Source organism: Ananas comosus, linkage group 20, assembly GCF_001540865.1.
Source record: "Ananas comosus cultivar F153 linkage group 20, ASM154086v1, whole genome shotgun sequence".
NCBI lineage: Eukaryota > Viridiplantae > Streptophyta > Magnoliopsida > Poales > Bromeliaceae > Ananas > Ananas comosus.
The window spans coordinates 9,774,839-9,802,697 of NC_033640.1; the positions used below are offsets into that span (position 1 = coordinate 9,774,839).

Here is a 27,859-nt window from a genome sequence, read left to right on the forward strand (position 1 = left end):
AGAGAGAGAGAGAGAGAGAGTTGGGCTAGAATACTATTAATAGTGTTTATTCTCTTTTGCTCTCAAGTTTTTAGAGTCTTGCCATAATGGATAAATTGTTATCCTATTGGATATTTATCATTACAGTCGGGCCTGGATTGTGGCTTGTAAAAGCACTAAGTATTTGGTGTTTGTAACTTTTCTACCGTTAGATTTATCGCTTTGATCATTTCCATCCATTCAACCAACTGCCATTCAATACTAGGGGATCACTATCATTCTAACCGCACATCTCTTAATCCAAGAATTACAAACCTATAAGCACCAATGACTTTGTATTTTTAAAAGTATAGGAGCTCAAGTATTTCTTATTATGCATTTTTGTTATATTAAATAGTTATCGACAACTTAAGATATTGACATGTAACATTAATTTGTTTTAAAAATGACTAATGTTAAACAGCATTACAAAATTACTTCAGCAAAAAATTTGCCACCAGCTTTCTAAAATCACTACAGCAAAATTACTTTTTTTTATAAGATTTAGCCAAATATTCTATAACTTTTAACAGAAATTATTTTTTCAAATCAAAATTAATTCTGTAAAAATTATTTTTTTTAGAATTTAGGCCAAATGGGCGCTATGAAAGGTTAACTTGTTGTAAGGAGCCTTACATGCATGCAACTTCAAATGAAAGCAAAATAAAAAAGAAAGAAAAAAAAAATGTGGCTGCTGCATTGGGAGACCAAATCATTGAAAACAAAAAGAATAGTGTTTGGAGATTTGGACGTGGAATCAATCGCACAGCTGGAAAACAATGTGTTTGGATTTGGTAAGACATTCTCTTTCCTTTTTATTTTTATTTTTTTTAAGTTGGGTTTTGATAGGTATTAATTATTTAATTGGGACAAATTTGTGGGGAGAAACATGTGGAGGAAAAAATATTTAAAGTAGAGAAATGAAAAGCAATGGAGGAGCTATCAAAGTCGATATTCACGTGTTGTTTTGGAGTCTAATACAAAAAAAAAAAATAATAATAAAAAATACAAGAATTAAATTAAAGCTTTTATTTTTAGGGACTGTTTAATTGGATGTAGTTGTAAAAATAGTGTAGTTGAAAGTACATGCAGTTGTAAATGCTGCAGTTATAACTACACCAAGTCTGTTTGGTTTTATATTGTTGCAACTGCTGTAGCTATATTTTTTCTGTTTGGTAGTCTGCAGTTGAGATTTGTATTTGTAAATTCTGTCAATTTTTAGATAGAAATGTGAAATTACCTCTTATGAGCATAACGTAATTATATTTTAATTATTAATTAAAATTTTTATATTTATATATAATTTATATATTATAAAATTATATATGATTTAATAAATTTTAAATGTAAATATATTATAAATTTGGTCAAAAAAAAATTTAGATATTATTAAAATAGCAAACTGAAAAATAAGAAACGTATGAAAAAATTTATTAAATCATATATAATTNAAGCGTATGAAAAAAAATCACACTTTGTTTATTTTTTTAATGGGTGGGCCGACTCCGGCTCAACTGCTGCAGTTGGTACTGCAGCCAATTTGGCTGCAGCACCAACTGCTACAGTTGGGCCTTCTTGTGCAGATGGAACTACAGTAGTCGGGCTTAATAACTGCACCAAACAAAACAAAAAATTAATAGATGCATACATTCTCAATTAAAATGCAGTGGAATATACATGCAACCAAACAGCCCCCTTAGAGAGTTTAGGATTTTATCTTAAGTCATCGCAAGTCTACAAATAAAACAAAAGAGGCGGCAAAACATGATACGATGGTAGGGCCCCTAAACATTTTTTTCTTTTTCATGCAGGAATCTAATTCATGATCTCCTCTAATATCACTTGTTTGATTGTTGGTGCTTATTAAAATTTTAAAAGTTTAAGTTGTTAAAAAGATAATAACTATTATCATAAAGTATACAGACACAGTATTTATGAGTCTCGATTGTAATTTGACCTAACACAGTTTTTGCCATACAGGCAGAATACATCTATACCCAAATATTACTCAATAATAATTGGTTTGTTGTGTGGAGTAATTTGAATAATATATGTCATGCATAATTTATTCCTTGTGAAATAAAAATTAAAAATTTTTACCTCATGTAAAATTTAAAATAAATCAAAATGCATAAATGTGGTAGAAATTAACAATACCACGTATTAGTAGTTGCATTAATTATTATTTTAAAGTATAGTAAAAATATCTCGTGATCGAAATGCGTTATTCCGAAAAGTCGAAACTAATAATATTTTAGTAACTCAGAATTGAAGTTTTGGCTTATAATTATAAAGGAAAATCATCGATCATATATTGTGACCATACGAGCTCAAATTAAACTTACGACGCATCTAATTAATATTGCTACGTCAAATCTGAATGCCAAATTTGTGATTATGTTAATGGTAAAAGATACTTACACAATTAACTAGCACATAATATAAATAATTTTTTTTTCTCCTCATAGAACCAAAAATATAAACCCTAAATATGCAAATGACCACGTAGGATGAAGTCAATAATGGGCAAGCAAAATAACCAGCAATTCCAAATATATTTGGTCTCCTTTAAGAAATAGTTTTTTTTGAACTTTTGTGTCTTTGTATTAAAATGGGATCTAATCAATCGTAAATACAATGGGATCTAATCAATCGTGGGACATTGAAAGCTCCCCCAATCAAATTAGAATCAATAATTGAACCAACATCTACTAACGTTGGTGGATGATCTGGCGCGAAAGAAATAATGTTATTTTTAGAAATTTATCTACTAACGCTATTGCTACTGCCCAACATATTGGAAAACTGGCAACGGAGTGGACTGAGTTTTGTCAAGCTCGGTGATATCTCTATATTTTGGGTACTCGATTTGACGCTGTAATTATTTTTTAACCTATTTATTACTGTCCTTGTACCTTTTTTTAGACATTTTTTCTTTTATATGTATAGTTAAATGGGTGAATATTTGAATACCTCATTCTATATAGTTAAATTTATTATCTGAATGAATGAAGCAGGTGGCGTGCTACTTTTTTTCTCAAAAAAATAATTGAACCTATATTGTGATCCATCACATCACCCCATGAGCCACATCACATAAAATGACAAGTACATTTAAACATGCAGGTTCTCTTCCTTATTAATTAGGATACATTAATTTTGTTTTCACTCAAAATTTGGACATAATGCCAATTTGTTTCTTCTACTTTTGATATTTTATAAGGTAAAATAATATGCCAATCTAATATGGACTTTGGGTCACTTAGATTAGACTATCTAATCATAAATTTTTACTGTCTAATTTTTCAACCATTTTCATTTCATAAATTTTCCATACATTCATGCCGAACGTCGTCAACCAATGTGTATTAATCTATTTGAAAAAAGAGAGAGTAGAATCCAATGATTTACAGCATTTTTTGTTCTAGAACTGAATTGCGAACACAGAAATTGTACAGACACAGAAATTGTATTTCAAAGTCTAAATTGAACGTTCTGAAAAAATAGTTAGTAAAGTCAAAATTTACGAAGATTCAAGAGTCGTTTCTAAATTAACGATCGACGGTTCAGATAAATTTCATGCATTTTTGCCTTCTTAATTATAGTTATAATTTTTTCGAAAATAGTTTGATAACTGTACTAGGTGTGTCTCATTGTTGGCATTTACAAGTACAAAATTGAATGCCAACTCAGCAGCCATGTGAGATGAAGGACATGTTTAGATCCATGGCCACATTCTCAACATATCTATTTAATTACCTTTTTACAAAGCTTGTACTATACTAGAAAGGAAATATAATATTCAGAATTCAAATTATTTATTTTGGAAATAAGATAAAGTATTTAAAACTTATAGATTAAATAAATACCAAACAATGGATTACTTCCAAGGAGCAAACACAAAACCTTTTAGGTTTCAATAAATAAAACAGAAAACTAAGTTGTTACTGGACAAAAAATAATTAACCAACGTAGAGATCACCTACTTTGTACCAGATATGCCACATTATTTATCCCAGGAATTTTTTTACTATGTTCATATGAGAATAATCTCCAAACGATCCAAAGTTCAGATGAGTTGTGCGCATTTTTGCCTTCTTAATATTATAATGCTATTTTATATCTTTTCAAAAATAGTTTAATGAGTGTACTAGTTAAGTCCATTCAATATTACTGGCCCTGTAAAAGTACCTAATTAGATGCCAACTCAGTAGCCATGTGAGACCTTTTAAACATGTGTCATTAATCATCTTAGAAAGCTTAATCATCTTAGAAAGCTTATAGTACAAGGTAAATGACAAGTGGGCATTAAGTGTATCAATTAATTTTTGGGTAAACTTTAAATATCATTCATGTAATTTCGCGCTTTCTCACTTGAGTACATTATGGTTTAAAGTGTATGAATTTAGTATCTTGTGGTTTCATTTTTCTCTTTTCGTCAGCTCATCCGTTAACATTTCGTTAAATTATATGCAAAACACTTTAGATATCCTATCTAGATTTATCGAATTTTCACTTTAGTATCTTTTAGTTTTAACTTTGTCACTAATTTAATAAAAAAAAATTAGTGGAGGGGATAATAAAAAAAAGAAAAATAAAACTACGGATCTACTAAATTGATACACTTTAAACCACAGAGTACTAAAAAAAAGTGTGAAACTATAGGAGTGGTATTCAACTTGTGTGGCTTAAATATTCAACCAAATGGTATTCACTTCGAAGTTTTTTTTAAAATTATTTTATACTTGTGTGGCTTAAATATTCAACCAAACAAGTGCCACATGTAGTACTGTAGTGTATCCCAAAGATCTCTTATTATATATGTTTTTTGAGATAAGAAGTTAAGAACCACTAGACTACTCCAACTACTCACTGAGAGGTTGGAGATTTGATCCTTGGATAGAGTGTTTATTAGTAGTGCCCTCAAATTCCCTCATTCTAGGAGAAAGGTGCTATGATTGCACTTATGCTGTTTGTCGGATCAATGGTATTGATTATTAATTTTAAAAACTCGAATGGTTAAAAATATACAATAATTTATTTAAATCGTACAGATACATCGTTGAGGAATCTCGATTGTGACTCGACCTAATCAGCCTCTTGCCAATTCAAAATAGCTCGGCCTAACTTGACTTTCCGTTATTTTGAATGTGATTCGATCTAATCTATTCTTCCGCCACAAGACAGGATGCTGACCCCCTTAAGTTAACACTGGTTTTTACAATGAAAGCTTTTCTTTTTTAAAAATAATTAGCGAGCTATCTATTTTGTTTAATTTTTAGAAATGAACTCATCCCGAAATGTAAAGCAATTAGAGCCCAAAAGCTACACAACTTGCCATTATCAACAGTATTGTAGCAACTCGAAAGGAGGTTTTAGAAATGAATTCGGCTAGAAATGTGAAGCAGCTAAAAATATGAAGCTTTGAAAAACAAAAACTAAAAAAATTAATATTTTAATAATTTATATTCAACTCTCTTTTATATGTATAATTAAATGGGCGAATATTAAATGGGAAACTAGCTTGGAGATTTGAGCCTCAAAACCTCATACAACTCAAACACCATATAAAAAATAATAGAAAAACTTCAAATACTACGTCTGTGGTTTCGCACTTTCTCATTTTAATATCTTGTGGTTTAAAGTGTATCAATTTAATGCCCTATGGTTTCATTTTTCTCTATTTATTATCAATTCCACTAATTTTTTTCTTAAATCATTGACAAAGTTAAAATTAAAGAGTACTAAAGTGAATATTCGATAAATCTAGGTAGGGTATCTAAAGTTTTTCGTATTTAATTTAACGAAATATTAAGAAGAAGCTGACGAAAAGAAAAAAAGGAAACTACAGGGTACTAAATTGATACACTATAAGCCACAGAATACTAAAGTGAGAAAGTGCGAAACCATAGAAATGGTATTTGAAGTTTATCCAAAAATAATTGATGTGATCAAAATCACTCCCCATCTAACTGAGAAAACAATGCGTGGTTCACAACATCCCTCGTGAACCACACTACATAAAATGACAAGTACCTTTCATAGTCCATAACAACGTTGGTGAACCACACTACATAAAATGACAAGTGCCTTTCATGGTCCGTAACATCACTCGTGAACCACACTACATAAAATGACAAAACACCATCCCAATAAAACATAAATACTCTTCTCACTAGGATCATTTAAATTTGCATAAAAATGCCAAATTTTCAATTCTTGCTACTGTAAAGCGATAATGTTGGAAGTGTGGTTTGCTCTGATACCACTTGTTGGAACAAGAGGAGTATTGCAACGAATTAAACTAAAAATTTTATAAAATATTTTTGGACTAAATATCGATGATGAATTATTTTTCACACATTTACAGCAGTCTACATATTGGCATAAATCAAAATCCTTATAGTGATAATTGAACAAGATTTAAATTTATCTCTAATATCTAACCAACAAAATATTGGGTTACTTATCAACAGATAAGTGTATCGAAATTTGAGTCCATTCGTTTATGGGTAAATACCAACTCAACCAAATTGCAGTTTAAGGACTTTGAAATATCAAATTTCTAGCTATGCATATAGATCAGATAGAAAATAATTTAACTGATAAAAGAGGAACAAAAATAATAGAAAACATAAGTTTATGCCATTAAATGGGAGACACATGGATCTGAACTCAAAAACTATTTGAAATTGAGGTCGTTTGATAACATGCACCAACTTCAATATCATTTTTATTTAAAAAATCAATCTAATTAGAAACAATGTAGAAATGCCCTCGACGAACATGATGTGACCTCATCAATGCAAAATTAAACAGTACGTCACGATACAATACGAAATGACGACAGGAAATGATGACAGGAATAGAATTACCTATATAGACCCTGACGTCCTCGTCAGACATCAAGATTAGAATTATCAAGGCGATATGAAATTATAGAAGTGGGTCCTATGAGTTCAAGAGATTGCTCCCACCAAATTCGTTGACGGAGCACTTAGCCCAGCATAGCACTTAGCTCCGTCCTCGTCAAATCCAAACTTAGACAGACACCAGGACTAAAATTAGCAGGCGATGTGAGATTATAAAAGTGGGTCCTCCTCGTCAGATCCAAACTTAGACAGACACCAGGACTAGAATTACAAAGCGATGTGAGATTATAAAAGTGAGTCCTCCTCGTCAGATCCAAACTTAGACAGAAACCAGGACTAGAATTATCAGGTGATATGAGATTATAGAAGTGGGTCCTATGGGTTAAGAGGTGTCAAATGTAACAATCCGACCCGCTAACAATAATAATCCGTTAGGTCCAAACAACTGGCCCGAAATATTTAAATTCAATTATTATAACTAATATGCGAGATCTTATATAAACTGATCGAAATCAGCATCCTATCCGACGTGAAACTATTGGGATGTTACATTACACTCCGTTCACAAAATATGTACATATATATAGTCAAACATCGAGTGAACCCAAATTAGAGGAGATCCATATTATTCTCTACGCACACCATGTGAAAACGCTGCCTCCCATCCACTTTTCTCTCTCTCCACTATTGTATACTTTTACCGAAGTTATTAATTCTCTTAACAAAAATATATAATAATACTATATTACCAAAGTGGCCCCAAACATTTCCACTATGTTTACTTGCCCTAGTTAAATTAGTTCTCTTTCTTATATGCCACTACTGTCACTATGAATGATGTTCACAACTTTGTCCCCCATCTCCCCCTTCTTCTTTCTCCTCTTCCTCCTCTGAGAGTATGGTGCAGCTATATATATATATATAAGAAGCTCGCACGGAAAAAGCAGAAGCAGTAGAGAAGCTGTTTTAGAAAGCTTAATATATTGTTTCGAGAGAGATCGATTAATTAGTTAAGAGTATATGGAACCCATTGTGGTCTCACTAATCAAAACAGGTACATCTTTCATATGTCATTTCATTCGGTGTCAGAGTTGAGCTATATATATATAGTGCATTTGTTTCTCCCAATGCAGGTGATTTGATATGGAATGAGGGGTCGCCGATCGATTTGACCGACCTAACGGAATGTTCAGTTTATCTTCTGAGAGAGATTCGAAACTTGTTGATAGTCCCGCTGGTGCGAATTGTGGTGGTTGTGTGTTTAGTTATGACGGTGCTGATACTGGTGGAAAAGCTTTTTGTGGGTGCGGTCGCCTTGGCGGTGAAGATATGGAGGCTAAAGCCGGAGAGGCGGTATAAGTGGCAGCCGATTGCGCCGGACGAGGAGGAGGGGAGTGCGGCGTACCCGATGGTGCTCGTTCAGATCCCAATGTACAACGAGAGAGAGGTGCATTAATTACAAAATCACTTACATTAGATTTATTGAATCTGATCAAACAGCTCAGTCGTATTTACCCTAATTTTATTGTAAGGTGTATAAGCTTTCCATCGGAGCAGCATGTGGATTAAAGTGGCCCTCGGATCGCGTGATAATACAAGTATTGGATGATTCAACTGACCCAGAAGTGAAGGTACAGTAGTTCTCTAAACCTCAATTAATTAATTAATTAAGTAATAGCTTAACTTTTTAATTATTTTATTAATTTAACAACCAATCTAGTACTTTTTAATTGTGTCTTATATTAATAAGCTTTTTAAGGTTTGTCAAGTTTTATAGAAGTGCTTTGTGAGCAGAGCTATTTTTAATAATTTCATATTTGATTGGAAACTCAATTTTTTTCGAAATTAGATAACTATATTGACTTATAGAGGAGTCAATGAAAAAGTTTAAAGCTAACGGATCCGTTTCAAAATATGCTATTTTTGAGGGGTCTCCCTGTAACTTTTTACCCATTGAATGCGGAAAGAAAAGAACAAATAGCAGCCGTTTTCACGATCTTTTTGGCTGTGCTTTTTTCGCAGAGTATATGGTCCTCTGGACCACAAAATTACGAAAAAATCCCCCCAATTATTATTATTCTGATTTTCTAACTGGTGATGTTAAAAAAAGCAGTAACATACTGATTAAGACACTTGAATATATTCATTGTAGTAAATTTACTTTAGTTTTTATATCAAATAGAAAGTGATTTACAATATCTACTAAAAGTTATACATTTTGAATATTTACAGTATCAAATATGTAAATTTATACTTAGTTACGTACGAAATTATAACTGATTAGATCTTATGATATATATATATATTATTTTTAAATAAGAATTGTTGAATTTTATCAGATTCGATAAATTTAATATGTACCGAGAAATAATAACTCTTGTAATAGTACTTTTTTATTTTAAACATATATATAATATAGAATAGGTTAATTAAAGTGTTTATATTGAGATTTTGTGCGTGTGTGTGTGTGAGAGAGAGAGAGATGCACGGAGTCCCATGCACGTGGATAGATTGTGCACTTGGGGCTCATTTAATTTTTAATATTGTGTTATTTATTTATTGCTACTTATATTTCTTTTATTTATAATATAAATTTTTTATTAAAAAATTAGATTTATATATTAACTATTATATAGAGAAATATATTGTATTTAATGTAGCACTAAGGATCATGATCGAGCATTACCTGTGGGAAAATATGCTACAAAATGCACGCAAAATTAATAGACATATTCAAATTGTTGTGTCACTAACATATGTTATTTTTCTCTAGCCATAAAACTGATTATTTTAAATAGAAAAAAAAAATTTCTAGCTTATCAAAGCATCGAACTACTAATTTTTAGAAGTAAAATATAAAAATATGATTGTTTCAAAATACCCCACGAAGTGACTATAATTTTAGTTATTTTGTAGTGTTTGTCATTTTCATTTGATTAATTGTTGTGATCTCTTAAAGCTTTAATTTTTTTGTTTCTATTCTTTCGAGCTAGATTCAGACACATTTATGATAATTTATTGCAGCATAGCTAACGATGAGTACAAAATATAAGTACAAATGAATAGTTAGGTGGAGAGTGAAATAATCTTTATATGGTCATTTTATGTACTTCATTTTTTTTTTTGAAAATAAAAACTATAAAATGTCCCAAATGAATAAAATGCAACTGTAACTATAGTGTCTCCAACTTCATTTTATATATATATATATATATATATATATATATATATATATATATATAGTTGAGCCGAAATAATATCGGTGACAAACGGACTTCGTTACCATCCATTTGTTTTGATGATCCAACCTCCAAATCGAAGATTACTACCGTTGAACATAATCTATACCATTTGAAGTATTTAGAAATTAAATTCTAAGTTTTTTCAACATCATTGGCCTAATGATCAAAGAGTTCCAAATTTTATAATTTTAACAGTCCATATGAGACGTTTCTCATTTAATAGTGTAAAGATATTCAAATCAATTGAATTTTGGTTAGAAAATTCTTTAAACTATTTAAAATAAGATTTATACTCTTAATCTTGATTACAAAATTTCTATCATCACTTTTTAAAGAATATTCATTTTCAGCCGTTTATTTTTATGTCTACTTTGATAGATAAGAGAACGATATCGAAATAAAATGAAATTTGATTTCTAAACGCTTCAAGTGGTATAAATCATGTTTAATGACGCCGATCGTCGATTCGAAGACTCGATCATCGAAAATAAATGAATGACAACGAAACTTGTTTGCTACCGATAATATTCGAGCTCAACTCTCTCTCTCTCTCTCTATATATATATATATATATAGTTTTGTTATATTCATGGCTACTCCGACAAAAGGATCAGGTTGTAAGGAGTGATCAACTTCAAATTTCTCTTTTGATGGGTGGGTCCATAAAAGAAATTTGTCACCAACTTTTGGTAGCACAAATCCACATCAATTAATCCATTTAATTTGGCAACCAGCTGTTAAGGGCATCATTATTGGACCATTATCCACACTTGGAAAAAAATGGTTCATTAGGGATGCAAATGTATCAGTGTTGATGAGATCCTGTCTATTCCGAATAAAGCTATAAGTAAAAGTCCAAAATAAGAAGGAAATAAAAAAAAAAAAAGTCAAATCCATCCCAATCCTCTAAGAAATGGAGCAGGAAACGGGAGAAGGGGGACTTTTTTTTTTTTAAATATGATCTGCCCCAATAAGCAGCTAAAAACTTGGTTCCATTCCGACCCGTTCCGAATAGAGCGATAAGTGAGAACCAAAAATAGGATAAAATCTAACTCACCCTGAATCCATCTGCTAAGAAAGTAGGGTGGGAGTCAGGGGGTCCCTCTCGCCCCCAGAATCTGCAAACTCGCTGCCGGATCCGTCTCCTTTGCATCCTTATGCTGAATATAGCTATCCCTTGCCCTATATTGTGTCCCGTTCAAATTTGAGGGTGTTAAAAGATAAATTCAACTATTATAGTTTGGCACCTCTTGTGCAATTTCATAAGACACAAATTTATCAGTATTTGATTAGATTGTTAGCGATCCTAATACAAGTTACAGATTAGGTTTAATTTATATGAAGATAACGACATGTGACGCCCAGCTTTCCAGGAGTCATCCATTCTAGAACTACTCTAGTTGTAATAAGCTTAACCCTTTTTACCTGTTGGGCCTAACCATCGCCCAAAATGTTATAGTCAGGTTACGAAGTTTAACCTTATTATTTATATCTCATTTATAAGACTAACTTTTGGGGTGTCACATTTCTTTTCCCTTTAAGCCTTGATGTTCTCGTCAGACTACAGCACACGCACAATTATCAGGTGATGTGAGATTCTTCCCGCCAATCTTGTTATTCTAGCCCTAACTTAGCTTGTCATTCAGTCCCTAATTCAGCCGAAAGACATCTCACACTTCTAGCTAGTAATTAGATATGATACCAACTGTGATGCTCCACATCCTAAGAAGGTCATCAATCTTAGAATTATTCTAGCTTTTACATGTTTAATTCTTTTAACCAATTGAATCTGGCCACCGTCCCAAATGTTATAGTCGGATAAATAGTTATAGAGCTAAAAGGTGTCGTTTCGAGCTGGTTTGGCCCCGTTTCGATCAATTGGACCCAATTTTATCTAACCTAGATAACTAGCAGTAACTTATTTTGCGTGTATCAATCACTGACCCGAAATATTTAAGTTCAAGATTATCACTACTGATGTAATTATTCTTAATTTAATAATTTCAGAGTTTGGTGGATTTGGAGTGTCAAAAATGGAAGAGCGAAGGAGTGAACATAAGATACGAGGTGCGAGGCAACAGGAAGGGATACAAAGCTGGCGCCCTGAAAGAAGGAATGAAGCACGAATACGTGCAGGAGTGTGAATACATTGCCATGTTCGACGCCGATTTCCAACCCGAATCCAATTTCCTATTGCGAACTATACCTTTCCTCATGCACAACCCGGAAATAGCACTCGTTCAAGCTCGATGGAAATTCGGTAAGCAAAATTTTAGACTAGTCAATCGTAATTCGTCGAGTATAAATTTCGTGGTACGTTTCACAAGGAGACGATGATCTGAAAATGTCTCTATCCTGACGGTATCACAAAGAGCTCTGACAATATCAATTGATCGTACATTCATGACAATTACCGTCAAAAAATATGTGTACTTTACCTAATATCTAGACACTTAGCTCTAGGAACAAGTGAATGGATGTATATATGCACAACCATTGCCAATGCATGCAACCTATCTTTCCATACAATCATATGAAAAACCTCAAAAACAAGGCTCACAATTCTTGCTTATATATAAGAATGAATAGTACTAGTTACATGCAGAAATTAAGCAATTTCCAAGCATTACCTGATTGAAAACCACCGAATTTTATTGAGATTTTTTGTGCAGTGAACGCCGACGAATGCTTGATGACGAGGTTGCAAGAGATGTCGCTCGACTACCATTTCAAGATCGAACAAGAGGCAGGATCATCATGCTTTGCGTTTTTCGGTTTTAATGGTAAAATCTTACTCCTTCCTAAAACTAAACCTGTGTTTAAACACCTCTTTTATGCCTTGACGTTCTAAATCTAGTTTTTGACTAGTCTTAAAATGATGAGTCTTTAATTTCTAGGGCAGTTGATTGAGATACTCAACGTGGTGTGGCATATTCTAAGACCCGAAAACTACGCCAAATTTCTCCTAATCTAGCATCAAAACTATATCTTTTAGGAACCGCTGGAGTTTGGAGGATAAAAGCCATCACAGACGCCGGCGGTTGGAAGGATCGGACGACGGTGGAAGACATGGATCTAGCGGTTCGAGCTGGCCTTCGCGGTTGGAAATTCGTTTACATCGGCGACCTTAAAGTATGTCACTCTTCCTTTAATCCAAACCAGCACTCTAAATATCAAACACCAAGCACCATATTTAAGTATTGACATTTGGATACAATTGAATGTTACATTTATTTGTTCCTACTATTGCATGAAAAATAGGTTAAAAGTGAGCTACCAAGTACTTTCAAGGCATTTAGGTACCAGCAACATAGATGGTCTTGTGGCCCTGCTAATTTGTTTAAGAAGATGGCTGTGGAAATTATACAAAGCAAGGTCATCACTCTTCTTTATTAGTTTGCTAGTCTCTTCTTCTTTTTATTTTTTACTTTTTTCTCTTTTCTGAGAAAAGTTTCGTAATCATCTGAACTTTGCCCGAATTGTAATTGGCGACTTGAACTTCATAACTTCGACTTAACTCCAAAAGCTTAAACTATCAGGTGGAGAAATCCATCACGCTATATACAGCCCAACATTCTAATTTGTATTCAATACCGGATTAACATTCTTAACAAGAATTATTGTTCGGCTTGTAAATTTTAACATTTTAAAGTTCAGATAGTAAACTACAACTCGATTTTCTTTTTTCTTTTTTTTTTTTACTTTTGCGACTAATTGGAGAACTCTGTTGATACTAAAACATTACTCTGTATATTTGCTGCAGAAGGTGTCAATATGGAAGAAACTCCACATACTATATGACTTCTTCTTTGTCGGTAAAATTGTGGCTCACACATTAACCTTCATCTACTACTGTGTACTGATTCCAGTTTCCGTGTTTTTTCCCGAAGTGGAGATCCCTCTCTGGGGTGTGGCTTATGTTCCCACAATTATTACCCTCTGCAAATCTGTGGGTACACCAAGGTAAAAGCTAGTTCTTAGAGATTGTAGACACACGGTTTTCTCTTTAATTCAGTAGAATTTAGTGTTTCTTTGACCTGACTAGAGCTTAGAACCATTCTAAAGGCAATAATTACTATTTCGTTTCAGAAAAGTTCTATAATCACTTTAGGGTCCTATTTCTCTAGAGCCCCATGCGCAAGGTTTTCCTCGCATACGAGGTGATCCCGCTGCTCAGCGACGAAATGCATCCACCCAGTCCAAATTGGGGGGCTTGAAATCATCCCATGGCCGATGAACGATAGGAATACGGTGTTGTTAGGAAAGGCTTGGCTCTTGTGCTTCAAAAGCGCGATTCAGCATTCTTAAAGGGGATTATCAAACATCTTAATTTTGAAACTATTTGGTTTTTGAAGTAGATAACTATTCGTTTGGCCTGATTTGTGGAAAGAAACAATTGCCAGACAACTGGCAAGTGAAAACGTTGGACCTTTCGCATCCATGTATATTGAAAAGAGCTTCTAAGTCTTGATATTATAATTTTCAACTTTAAGTTTCTACTTTTGTCACGGCAAAGACACCGCACAAACAAGCTCTAGTCAGGCAAAACATGCCCTTACATTGAACCCACATATTAGCAAGCATATTAATTAATACATCAAAAGGTGTCTGTTCATTGTTCCTACTCTATTTCCTTGTTGATATAACATTAAATATCCCAAATTCATAATTTCCTTTTTTATTTTTCTCCTGTTGCAGCTCTTTTCATCTGGTGATACTATGGATTTTGTTTGAGAATGTTATGTCACTGCACCGGACAAAAGCGGCTTTAACTGGTTTGTTGGATGCTGGGAGAGTCAATGAGTGGGTGGTCACTGAGAAGTTGGGGGAAGCTCAAAAGACAAAACCAGCTACAACACGAGAAGCAGATCTGACTAAGAATCTATTAGTAGATACTCATGAGCAAACAAATCCATGCATTCTCAAACCAAAGAAACAGCAAACTAGGTTTTGGCATAGGTATGGTTTCATTAATGATCTTTGTTAACTCAGTGTGCTCGTAAAGTTCATGCGAAAAGGTTTTGTTCGTTTCGATTTTGTCATCCAGCGTGAGATTCGTTGAACATGATCACTGTTCACTAACAGTAAAAGTGGCTATGCCACCTGACCATTTGGATGTACAGGTCAGGTCGAAGGTCGACATTCGACTCATTAACAGTTTAAGAGTTGGTTTGCATCGAGTTTCCTTGACCTGGCGGGTCATGACACCCTACTTAATTGACTCGACCTAACTGGCCCTCATCGGTTCTGGCAAGCCGATGCTACTTGACTCGACCCGACCCTGACCTGACTCGACTTGTTACCATCCCTACTTCTAAATTTCGACAAAATCATCTTCAAGTACTCAAAATAATCAGCATTTTTTTTTTTTTTTCTTTTTAATGCTAGGTTCTATTACTCGGAACTCTCCGTTGGAACCTTCATGTTGCTTTGTGGGTGCTATGATGTTGTATATGCTAAAGAAGGATACTTCATCTACCTCTTCCTTCAAGGACTCGCATTTTTAGTAACAGGTTTTGGGTGCATGGGCACACATCTCCCTGATTCTTAACCAAGTTGCGAATCCAGATAAATAATGGGACTAAGTCGCAAAATTGCACATAGCTGCTCCAGCTTCATATAAAGATATTCTTGTCATCTTCATGTATTTGTATTTCCCCCTCAAAAGGGAGCCACCATTAGTTCTTTATTTCTAGCGGCAAAAAAAGCTCGATAAAATAAACATCTAGTGCATTTTCATTTTTGTTAGAATTTAAATACTGAGCTACCGATCGATGTACCATGTAATTATCAACTTTGATTCTGATATTATTTGTTGGAGCATAGATAAAATAATCAAAAGAAGTGGTTTGAAGAGAAAACAAAATTGGATTTGTATTTGTAAAGGTTTAACAAGAGCATGAGTTTTAAAGTATCAGCTGAGATATATAGCGAATGCATTTATAGTTTTATTTTTCGCGAGACATAGAAAGTTCTAGAAAAAACAGTAGATATTATATACGGGTCGAGAGTGTCTGAGATGCAGAGCACGATATTGAGAATGATGAGATCGGACTTAAAGTGCGCAATTATTAATTAAATCCTTTCAAAATATCTTGAGAAACGGACACCTGCGCTAAAAGTTACGGGCAAAAAATATCTCTTCACTGCCCGACAAAGATTAAACTTTGCATGGACCATGTCTACCACGTCATCATAATGGAGAGAGTAAATGTGAAGGGAGCAGTCAAATTAGAGGAGGCCACGTACCTGAATAAGTAGGCCGGTGCATAGACTTGGTTCACGTAATAATCACGAACCGGATAGGGCCGAGCCATTTCCCCGATCCGTCCAAAGAGTGGGTCCCGTCACTCCTATTTTATCTGCTCGGTAACAATGCGCGGAGACCCTTCAATATTCGCAATTTTGAAGAAAGCCCCTCAACTTGTTTGTTTTTTTGGCCCTTCCCAATCTGAGCTACCTGCAATTTGGAGCCACAAAATTTAGTAAATTTAATAATTCTGTAAGCTATTGGCTATTAATTAATAGAATAATAACGAATATATTTAAATAAAAAATTTTATAATCTTTAATTTATTATTTTCAAATTTTCAAATTTGTGTGGTGCCGAATCAGGAGATCGTATAGTTGAGGGGGTCTCCGTGCATTTTTACCTCCGTTTTGGTTTTTCCCCTTGCTCCTCTTCCTCCTCCGATCTATAAAACCCTAACCCTCGCTACCCACGTGATGGCCCCCCATACCGGCGGCGGCAGTGGCGGCGGCGGAGGCGCGATGGACTCCTCGGCGGCGGCGGCGGCGGCGCGGGGCGGGCGAATCGTGCTGGTGAACGAGCTGGGATCGGGGGCGGGGGAGGAGGTGAAGGAGGTGGGGTGTGGGCATAGGTTTCACGGCGGGTGCATAGAGAGGTGGATGGGGATGAGGGCCACGTGCCCCGTGTGTAGGGCTAGGGTTAGGGTTTCAGCGGAGGAGGAGGAGGAGACGATCGGGAGGAGGAGGAGGAGAGTGGGTGTTTGGATCGCGCTCGCGATCGGACGGTGAGGATTGAGCGATCNATATTTACTACTCATAAACAAATTTATTAAATTTGATCATATTTAATGCATCTGATCCGTCCCTATCTATAGTTTGCGCCGGACCCGAGTCCAATCCCAAGTAATAAGGCTCAAGGCCATATAGAAAATAGACTTTTGAACTTAGGCCCAGGTAGGCCCAAGGCCCAGTGTGTTAGGCGCAGTTTGGCTTTTAGGCCCACGCAACATTGAACAAAATAAAGTTGGGACGAAAGCATTTGACATGATGTGCAGAATCTTATAGAAACAAATGAGTGTAGTTACCTCATATTTTGGGTATTTAATTAATCTAATCTCGATTAATATTATTGATGTTCAACTTTCTAATTCATATAGTGAGTATAATCACACTGTGCTAATTGGAAATATCCAATATCAAGATCCACAACCAATAATATTAATCGAGATTAGATTAATTAAATACCCAAAATATGAGGTAACTACACTCATTTGTTTCTATAAGATTCTGCACATCATGTCAAATGCTTTCGTCCCAACTTTATTTTGTTCAATGTTGCGTGGGCCTAAAAGCCAAACTGCGCCTAACACACTGGGCCTTGGGCCTACCTGGGCCTAAGTTCAAAAGTCTATTTTCTATATGGCCTTGAGCCTTATTACTTGGGATTGGACTCGGGTCCGGCGCAAACTATAGATAGGGACGGATCAGATGCATTAAATATGATCAAATTTAATAAATTTGTTTATGAGTAGTAAATATGTGTCTGCTAATATTGTCAAGCTCTAGGTTTGGTCTTCCATGCAACTTGCAGTGTCTGGCTAAAACTTCCATTGAGTAAGAGATTAATTAAGCCATTGAGAAATTGCATCTTAGCCTTGGGAATAGATAAATTTTACCTCTAATAAAATAATATGTTGGTTCAATGTGTTTTTAGTGGGTATTACTTTAGTTGAGAGATAAAGACAAAATTAAGATACTAAAAGCTGTAATACCCCAGGTCTTTAGCGCAAGTAGTAAAGATTTGATGGTTAGTATCCGAGGTTCCAAATTCGAATCCTAATTGATTCATATTTTCAGCTAAATTTATTTCTAAACAAAATATACAAAGTGAATAATATACTATCTCTCTCTCAAAAAAAAAAAAGAAAAAAAAGGAAAAGATAGGAATGTTTTGTTTCCCACCTGTTTTTGTTAGGATTTTTTCAATTAAGTATATTCCATACATATATAATTCGAATATAAGGGTGTTTATATAAACGTAACTATTAGGAGTTGAATTCCTTAACCTTCGATCTGGTCAAAGATCTTTCTAGGGAAGCGTGCAAGGATTAGGTACGACTTTACGTGGTGACTCTCGAAGTTCGTGCCCTTCGACGGATCAAGCGATTCGGCTGATGAGGGATCGGATTAGCCGGGTTCGAAAGTCTTTACTGTAGAATTGGTTCGGTTGAAAGAGCCGAATGTATGGAATTCACAGTAGTTTGGGTCGGCTGAAGAGCCGAATGCCTTTATATATTGAAATTAGATTTGAAAATTTGTACAGAAGAGAGTGTGCTTGTGCGGCATACGGACTCCAGGAATCTATCTTAAAACTACTCCTAAGAAAGAAAGTAAATACGGGAAAAGAAAAAATTACAAGTTGGATTACTCCGAGGAATGAAAGAAAAATGCGTAGAAATTGAAAGGTCCTCTCCTATTCGCCGGGCAAAAATCCCTCCTTCAGGCATTATTTGCCTATTTATATTCCGCTTATTATTGTTTGGTTATGTACGTGATCGGCCACTTTTCTGTTTTCAGGGGCCTACTATAAGCCGATCCTAACCATTCAAAACCAGTTGCGGTTATGCTGTTGTTCCTTTTTACTCCCCGTGCACAAAATGTAATTAATTCCTGACTTTTATGACTCCCGCTTAAATGGTGCACCAATCTACCACGTGACATCTTATTATTGGCCTAAGAGTAACACCACTATCTAGTATAATTGATTAACATTTTTTTTTTTTATCATAAAGGATATACTAGCAATATTAGCAGCTTAGAAGTACAACATTTTGAAGAAGTACAACATTTTGAAGGACTCACAAGAGTATTTCATTAAAAAATGGAAAAAATGAATTCTCTTTTTATGTCTTGAATGGTTCAGTAAAAGGTGGAGAGAAAAAGGATAAGGCACTATTTGAATAAGTGGAGTTTGACAATGAGATTGATTGTGATAGATATCCCAAAATAAGGGGCTTTATACCTCAATTAATACCAAATTTTCAACTCAAACATTTGTGGGTGGTTAGGAACTTAAATTAGGAGAAAATTCAAAATTATGACTCTATAATCTGAAGTAATTAGCTGAGGGGCTGTTTGGTTCCTCGAAAATTTGAAAAGGTTTTTTTTTTTGGAAAACAAAAGGGTATTCAGGAAAAATACTTTGCTCCTAATTTTTTTTTCTTTTTGATAAAATATTCGGAAAATGAAAAGAAGACTTTTTCATAAAATTTGAAAAATAAATTAAAAAAAAACTATTTTTTCTGCGAACCTAATGGACTAAAAATATTTTTTCAAGCAGAAAATTATTTTCAAAAATATTTTTTCAAAAAACTAAATTGCTTTATTAATTAGAAATGGTTCGTGAGATTCTCGAAGCTTCTAATTCCACCACCACAGATTATAAAAAAAAAAATTAAATAGAACTTTTTAAATTTAAGAACCAAACTCAAGGAAAAGGTCAAATAGGGCATTGTGGTTATCGAACTAATTATTAAACTAATTAAACAAAATGTGACAAAATATACATGGCTATAATTAAAAGAAGAACTTTTCATTTGGGTCCCTCATGTTTACATAATTTTATATTTTTCACTTGCAACAAGTCCACCTTAAAGGCCAACCGAAAGGTGAATTATTAAATATGATATGCACACTTGATGTAGTTTTGTAATGGTTGTGTCACTTTTCCTGAAAGGGATAAGATATAAATACTTTTTTTTATGTATCATTGCACGCATTTCTCCTACTAACTTAAAAAATATAAATTAAAGGCTAAATTATAGAAAAATTTTCGGCCAATATCTCTTTTTTTATTTGTTCTCTCATATCATTTAAAACCTATACTTACTTTCTTGAAAAGTCAAAAACGTTTACAGGAGGATACGGTGTTAATTGTGATAGTGAAATCGCCAAATTATCCCTAACCACCTTCGTCCCCAATCTTGCTCGGCCGTTGTCTCTCCTCTTCCGTTCTTCGCGTCTCGCTCAACCGCAGCTTCGACTCCATGTCCTCCATCTGCTCTCCCGCTCCTCCTGCACTGTAATGACCACGACCCGACCCGCTAGCAACAATAACTTGTTGCGTCCGAACCACCGGTACAAAATGCTTAAGCCGAGTTATTATTACTAGCGTGTAGGTCTCATATAAACTGATAGGAATCAGTATCCCATCCGATCTGGGACTATTGGGGGCGTTACAAACTCCCCCGTTTAGACCCTGACGTTCTCGTCGGGTCCAAACCAGATTACAAACAGACAGATCAGGACCATTACCAAGCGATGTGAGATTCTAGAGGTGGCTCCTACGGGTTCAAGAGGTGGCTCCCACCAAATCCGTTGGTGTAGCACTTTGTCCTGCATAGCACTTAGTTCTCACACTTCCGGCTGGTAACCTGGCTCTGATACTAATTGCAACGACCACGATCCAACCCGCTAGCAACAAAAACTCGTTGAGCCCGAACCACCGGCCCAAAATACTTAAGCCGAGTTATTATTACTAGCGTGTAGGTCTCATATAAACTGATAGGAATCAGTATCCCATCCGATCTGGGACTATTGGGGACGTTACATGCACCCTCATCGTCCCCCCATTTCGATGACGGTCGAAGGAGATTGGATTGGGTATGGACGGAGAGGTGGGCGATGGCAAGACGGTGAAGGAGCGTGAGAGCGTGTGTGTGGGCGCGAATGGAGAGATGGGTGAAGGCGAGGCGGCAGAGGAGTAGGGCGAAGCGGCGTGGGCGGCGAAGGAGGCGACAATATTAAGAGGAGGTGGTTGAGAATATTTTTGATATAAAAAATATATAATAATATAATATAAACGAAATTCTGATGGAATACTAACGGCATGCAGGAGCCAAAATGAACATTTTTTATTTTTCAAATGAACAAAATATAGATTTTTAAACGACAGAAGAAAAAAATAAAAAAGAGGATACCGACAATAAAATTTTTTGTAATTTAGTCTAAATTAAAATATATATTTTCTCTACTCTGAAAAACACTAAATTGAACAACTGAACTATGAACTTTTAAGTAACTAAGCTTTTCAAAAAGTTTCACCTTATTCGCCTCAATCTCAATTTGTCACTAGAGATGTAGTAAACTTTAACTTTTTATTTTTGATTGGATCATGGAGAAATTAGTCGGTTAATTTTTCTGAGATGATACATCAGTTGAATCAGCTATCGTGCTTCATCATAGTTTTATAGAAAAACTCGACAATAAATCATCAAATAACTTAGGTTTAGTTTGGTATTGAAATCTATCTAACGTTATTAGATAAAATAAAGTTGAGCAAAAAATATATAGGGATATGCTTCTGCGTTCTCCGATAGGATCACAGAAAATATATTATAACTGACTCATCGCAATATGCGGAACGCAATATTATGTATAAAAATAAACAGAATATTTTTTCAACGTATTTTCTCACCGCACGTAACGCATAATCCCAAACGAAGCCTTAGTTGAAACAATAATTAAAAATCCAATAATTAGTTGAAAATTTTTATTATCTTAAGTTTTTCGTTCGGAGCTAAACATATTTTGACCGACCTAATAACATTTTTCAATATTATTATCATATATTTTATCCCAAAAATTATTATTTATTTTGAAAATTAGATGTGTTTTGAATCTTGCTACACGAAAATAGTAAATATATATATACACTATAAATTATAAATATTTAATAAAAAGAAGAGCTTATGTGATATGTGTAGTGTAGAAAATTTCTATATCCTAAAATATAAACTATGCTAGTTGATTAGTATCATATATTTTATCCTAAAAATATATTATCTGTTTTGAAAATTAGTCGTATTATCTTTCTAGTGTTTGAATATTGCTACACACAAAAACAATAAATATACACATCGTAAACTATAAATATTTAATAAAAAAATTATGTAAAGTACTAAATATGCCAAATATATTGGTAGCTGACTAGGACTGAAAAAGGTCTTTTCTCACCCCTTTTTGTCTTTTTTTTTTTTTTTTTTGGAAAAACTTCAAATATCCCCCGTGGTTTCGTATTTTCTCACTTTAGTATCCTGATCCTGTGGTTTCACATTTTCTCACTTTAGTACCATGTGGTTTAATATTTTATTAAATTATATATCCCGAAATGGATAATAAAAAAAAAAAATTGAAACCACAGGGTACTAACTTGATATAAAAATAAAACCACAGGGTACTAACTTGATACACTTGAAACCACAGGATACTAAAGTGAGAAAGTGCGAAACTACAAGATACTAACTTGATACACTTTAAACCATAGAGTACTAAAGTGAAAAAGTGCGAAACCACAAGGAGGTATTTAAAGTTTTCCCTTTTTTCTTTTTGTTACACGAAGCTGAAAATGTCAACGGATCGAATTCGGAGCGGATTTTAAAAAATTCGAACCCGAACCCGGCTCCAAACCAAAAATCCGAAATCGAATCCGCATCCGACAGATTTTAAAAACTTGTACCCAAATCTGGATCCGACCACAAATTCGAAATTCGAATTCGAAACAATTATTGCTCTTTTCAATATTTCAAAATATATTATATTAAATCTAAATTATGAAAATACAAATTTAGATATAAGGGCGTGTTTGGTTTGAAGTCGGAGTCGGAATCGAAATCGAAAACCAAATAAACTGGAATCGGAATCGGAATGACTTATTACCTAATTCTATTTGGTTCATCACCTGAATCGGAATCGGAATAAATCATTTTTATTGTCGGTGTTTGGTTCAGATGGATATAAAAACGTAATCAAATTAATATACTAACATTATCTTTATAATATATTAATTTAAATTCAAATTCATAAGTTAAATTCAAATTCAAATTTAATTTAAATTCAAATTCATAAGTTAAATTCGAAATACTTGATTAAATTTTAATTTTTAATTTAAGTTCAAATTAAAATTCAAAATTATATATTTAATTTTTAAATTTTAACTCATATTTTAATTAAAAAAGTTTAAAAGATAAATTTAATCCGAATAAATATTCATTCCGTCAGGATTCAACTTTCAATCCGACCTTCTAGGCCGGATTGAAAAAAGGGGTGATCGAGCGATTTCCATTTCACTTGAGAATCAAAATCGGAATGAAACTCCCACGTACCAAACACCCACAAACGAATTCACTCATTCCCACCCCGATTCCATGGTAAAAAAGAAGCGAACCAAACACGTCCTAACATCCAACATATTAAATATAATGTAAAATAAAGTCGACTTCGAATCGAATGCAGTCAAAATTCATAACCATCAGTTTATTTTTTTTTATATCTATGTTTAAATTCATATCTCGAATAAATCTGTTAGTATTCGAGTTCGGATAAAATTTTGGATAATCATATCCAACGACGTTTTTGTACATGGCGATAGATTTGAGGAGGGAGGAGGAATCAAAAAATGGTCTCTCGTGGCCCCACAACGCCGAAGCTTGTGGCTCCCAATTGCTGACGTGGCACACTCTCTTCTCTCCCTTCCAGAAATTTAGAGCCTGCACCATGTGTATTTGTGCACTTCATGCACCGCACTCATTTGACCTTTTAATTAGGGGCAATTGTTTATATAGTGCTGAAAAGTTTTGACTTTCTGATTTACCTTTTTTAGAAAATTAATATTGAAAATATTTTTTTTTACGTTCCAACCTATTTCAAATATATTCGTAGAGTTAAATTCTGTTAATGAATTATTAGCAATATATTCGTAGAGTTAAATTCCTGTCGCCACGTCGCGAAACCAACGCTTGATCCTCCTGGCTGCGACTTGGTGGGTAATCTGGACAGATAGAAATAACTCTATTTTCAATGGAAAGCCGCCCACAGTTTTCTGGGTCTCTTGAACGCCTCAAAGCTCTGATAAGCACTTGGAGTACATTGCTTTGACGCCCTCACATACCTCTCCTTTTTTTTTTTCTTTTTCAGTTTTCTTTTTTCACCTTTTTGCTGCTTACTCGGAGGCCTAAGCTGCCTCCAACTTGTATGCCCAGTTCATTAGACTTAATGAATGAAGCAGGTAGCTTGCTACCTATTTCTCAAAAAAAAAAAGAATTATTAGCAATAGTTGTTATATGTATAAAATTACGATTTTATCTTTTCAAATATACCTCTCCATCATTATCGACTTTTTCTATTCAATTAGGAGTACAAAAAATATTTTAACTTTTGGTTTTTTCAAATATTTTCTTCTACCATTACCAATATTCTTATTTGTCCTTAAGGATAAAAGAGGCATTTTAATTTTTTTAAACTCTAATAGATAAATAACTCTCATTTAACTCAAATTAATTTAACGGGTGGTAACTGCAGGAGTATTTTGGAATAACGGAGGAACATTTGATAAGTATATTTGAAAGAAAAAAAAAATAAATGAGATATTTTTGAAGTTTTGAGAGTTATATAGGCAATTATTTCTTTTAACTATTAGTTTCATAAACTATTTCCTGAAAAAAAAAAAAACTCTCTCTCTTTTTCTCTCTCTCTCTCTCTCTCTCTCAATAACTCTATAAAAAAATATAATAACACCATAAAAAAAAATTTTGAATAGTATTTTAATATAAAATTACTATATTACTCCCTATTAAAATTTTAATTATTATGTACAGTATATATATATATTTCTATTGTAAAAGAATATGGTAGCTTAATAAATGAACATATCATAAATTTTAAAAATTTATTAATTCGCATCAAACAATTTCTAATTTTTTTTCTATCTGTACGACACTAGCATGATTTCTTTAAAATTTATTTAGCACAAAAAAAGTAAAATACACACGAGCAGCTTGCTCTTCATCACATTTAATATTCACATTTAATATCAAATAGTGGTTGACCCAAAAAAAAGCCCTAAAAATAAATGGTAGAGAATAATGATATTATTAAATTTTATTTTGAAAATTTTATTATAGGATTTTACTAGTGCTGTGCACCTTATGCACCCGGTGCATGCAATGATATCTAATGCTTTTTTATATTTTTCTATAAAATAAAATGGGAGAGAGAGGAGGAGGAACCACAACCAGTGGAATCTAGAGAGAGAGAGAGAGAGAGAGAGAGAGATGGAGGAGAGAAGAGACCAAGCAATTAAGCTATTTGGAAAAATGATTCCTTTGCAGGGGAGTGGGGAGGATTCAATTGGTGCAGGAGAAGAGGAGAACAAGGTGAATTTAATTGATATTTTTAATGGTTTTTTTTTTTTGTAATTCTTTTTTTTGTTTTTATTGGATTTAGATATCATTAAAGAAGGCCAATTTTGAGGTTTGGATGGGTGTTTTTGTTGAATAAATTTGATGTTTTGATGTTTATATAGGGAAAAGGAGAAAAAAAAAATGCAATTTTTGGTTAATTTAAATGATGGATTCACTAAATTATCCATTGGATAATTAATGGTGTTTTTTTTGGTAATCTTAGTTTAATTGGATTGTGATGTTTTGTGGATTTAAAAAAATTTTGGAGGATATTGGGTTGGTTAATTTGTGTTGAATTTTGTGAATTTTCTATAAATTTTGTTTTTTTTATTCTTTTTTTTTTTGTAACTTTAGGCATGTTAATTTCACTGCCTTGTGTAGAAAAAGTGGATAATTAATGAGGACAAAGTAAATGGTATTTATTAGGGAAAAAAAATAAATGGTCTTAAGACTGTTTCCAGAAATAATTTATTGTTTTTTTATCAACAAAAAATGGTAATTGGTGTTTTTTTATGAAATAATCATGTTCCATTTTGGATTATTATACTTTAGGATTACTTTAATTTCCACTATTTGTTGCTATTACCTGGATTTATATGTTTATAATATTCAAAGGCATTACCAAATTAAGCACAATTTAAGCTAAGTTTTAGTGAATAATTAATTACTGTGCTATCTCAGACCTTACAAAAGTGTTCCTATTTTCAGTGGAAACATTTTTTTTTATTTTATTTTTATGTTGATTCTTAATCTCTCTTAATTAGATGTAGCATTAACAGTGATCCTCATGAAAAAAAAAAAAGATGAAAAATTTTGAATTTCTTAATATAAATTTTGAAATACAAATTATTTACAGTTGCAGCAGCGTGTTCCGGAGAAACAACTTGCAGTTCAATCCATTTCCCTGGAAAAAATTGACCCCCTCATTCCACCACCTACAAAATCCGAAAACGGCGCGAAACCCGAAGCGAAAGAAGCGGAAAACGAAAAACAGAGAAAACCGAACGGCGATCAGGACGAAGAGACGGCGGCGAGAAAGCCCGACAAGATCGTCCCGTGCCCGCGGTGCGACAGTCTGGACACGAAATTCTGCTACTTCAACAACTACAACGTCAGCCAGCCGCGCCACTTCTGCAAGAACTGCCAGCGGTACTGGACCGCCGGCGGGTCCCTCCGCAACGTGCCCGTCGGCGCAGGCCGCCGCAAGACCAACAAGTCCTCCCCATGCTTCCGGGGCGTGAATTTGAATCCTGCACATCCTACTGCCGTCCTCAGCTTCGGGTCGGACTTGCCTTTGTGCGAGTCCATGGCCTCGGTTCTGAATCTCGAGAGCTGCGAGGATCAGAACTCGAGCCAATCTTCGATGACCGGCTCGAGCTCGACTACTGACGACGGCACAGGAACTGCTTCTGCTGCTGCTGCTGCAGTTGTAGCTCAAATTCCTTGTGTGAATGGATTCCCCTGGGCTTATCCTACAAGCCCTGCTTCTGCTTCTGCTTCTGCTTCTGCTTTTGCTTTTCCACTTTACTACCCTGCAGTGGCCTACTGGGGCTACACTGTTCCATTGCACCCTCCACAACACAACTCTCCTGCTCTGGGCAAGCATTCAAGGGAAGGGGACAAGTTGGACGACACCGACTCGGAGAAAACCTGCGAGGAGAAGCGGTTTTGGATACCGAAAACGCTGAGGATCGACGACCCCGCGGCGGCCGCGAGGAGCTCTATTTGGGCGACAATCGGCTTCAAGAACGAAAAGTCTAGCGCGGTGTGCGGCGGCGGGCTTTTCAAACCGTTCCGGTCGAAAGACGACTGCAAGAAAAGCACTTCTGAGAGGCCCCAAGTGTTGCAGGCAAATCCTGCGGCATTCGCTAGGTCGATGAACTTCCGCGAAAGCTCGTAGGGAAGCAGATACAGTTATAGCTAAATATCTTTTTGTATATATATATATATATATATATATATTGAGAGTGGATATATATTTAACTGATGATTTAGGTTTGACACAGCTGAGATTGTGTTAAGTGTAGTAGTGGTGAGTTTAATTAGCTTTGTATATATACATAAATATTATATGTTTGTGTATGGAAATTGGGAGGAAGAAACAAGGGAGAGGAGAGGCGTAGATAGAGAAGGAGAGAGTATTAATGAGATTAGATTATGAGATTTTCAATTGTAGCAAGAGAACTCTGATTTGTGAAGTTCTAAAGAGTGTTGCATGCTTCTTCTGGTGGTAGACAAA

General features: G+C 34.3%; 2 protein-coding genes and 1 long non-coding RNA gene across 5 annotated transcripts; 2 read left to right on the forward strand and 1 right to left on the reverse strand.

Moving 5' to 3' along the window:
• Positions 1 to 27,859, forward strand: LOC109725761 (cyclic dof factor 1-like). The gene is made up of 4 exons (XM_020255104.1): positions 1 to 19; positions 8,650 to 8,653; positions 25,468 to 25,593; positions 26,477 to 27,859. The coding sequence occupies exons 3-4, from the start codon at positions 25,492 to 25,494 to the stop codon at positions 27,518 to 27,520; spliced, it is 1,146 nt and encodes a 381-aa protein (XP_020110693.1). The 5' UTR covers positions 1 to 19; positions 8,650 to 8,653; positions 25,468 to 25,491; the 3' UTR covers positions 27,521 to 27,859.
• Positions 6,562 to 16,052, forward strand: LOC109725760 (probable mannan synthase 11). Of its 3 annotated transcripts, none has more exons than XM_020255102.1 (10): positions 6,562 to 7,944; positions 8,024 to 8,337; positions 8,423 to 8,521; positions 12,140 to 12,392; positions 12,805 to 12,915; positions 13,128 to 13,264; positions 13,394 to 13,507; positions 13,899 to 14,095; positions 14,831 to 15,091; positions 15,521 to 16,052. In XM_020255102.1, exons 1-10 carry the CDS (start codon positions 7,911 to 7,913, stop codon positions 15,681 to 15,683), a joined length of 1,683 nt encoding a protein of 560 aa, XP_020110691.1. In that variant the 5' UTR covers positions 6,562 to 7,910; the 3' UTR covers positions 15,684 to 16,052. The 3 variants fall into 3 exon arrangements, with proteins under 3 accessions (XP_020110691.1, XP_020110692.1, XP_020110690.1); XM_020255103.1 differs by having other exon boundaries at positions 13,896 to 14,095; positions 15,256 to 15,640; XM_020255101.1 differs by having other exon boundaries at positions 6,563 to 7,944; positions 13,896 to 14,095.
• On the reverse strand, positions 10,649 to 16,954 carry LOC109725764. The gene is made up of 3 exons (XR_002220335.1): positions 16,786 to 16,954; positions 16,382 to 16,592; positions 10,649 to 11,314 (listed from the first exon to the last, which is right to left on the reverse strand). It is a non-coding gene; the product is annotated as an uncharacterized LOC109725764 (long non-coding RNA).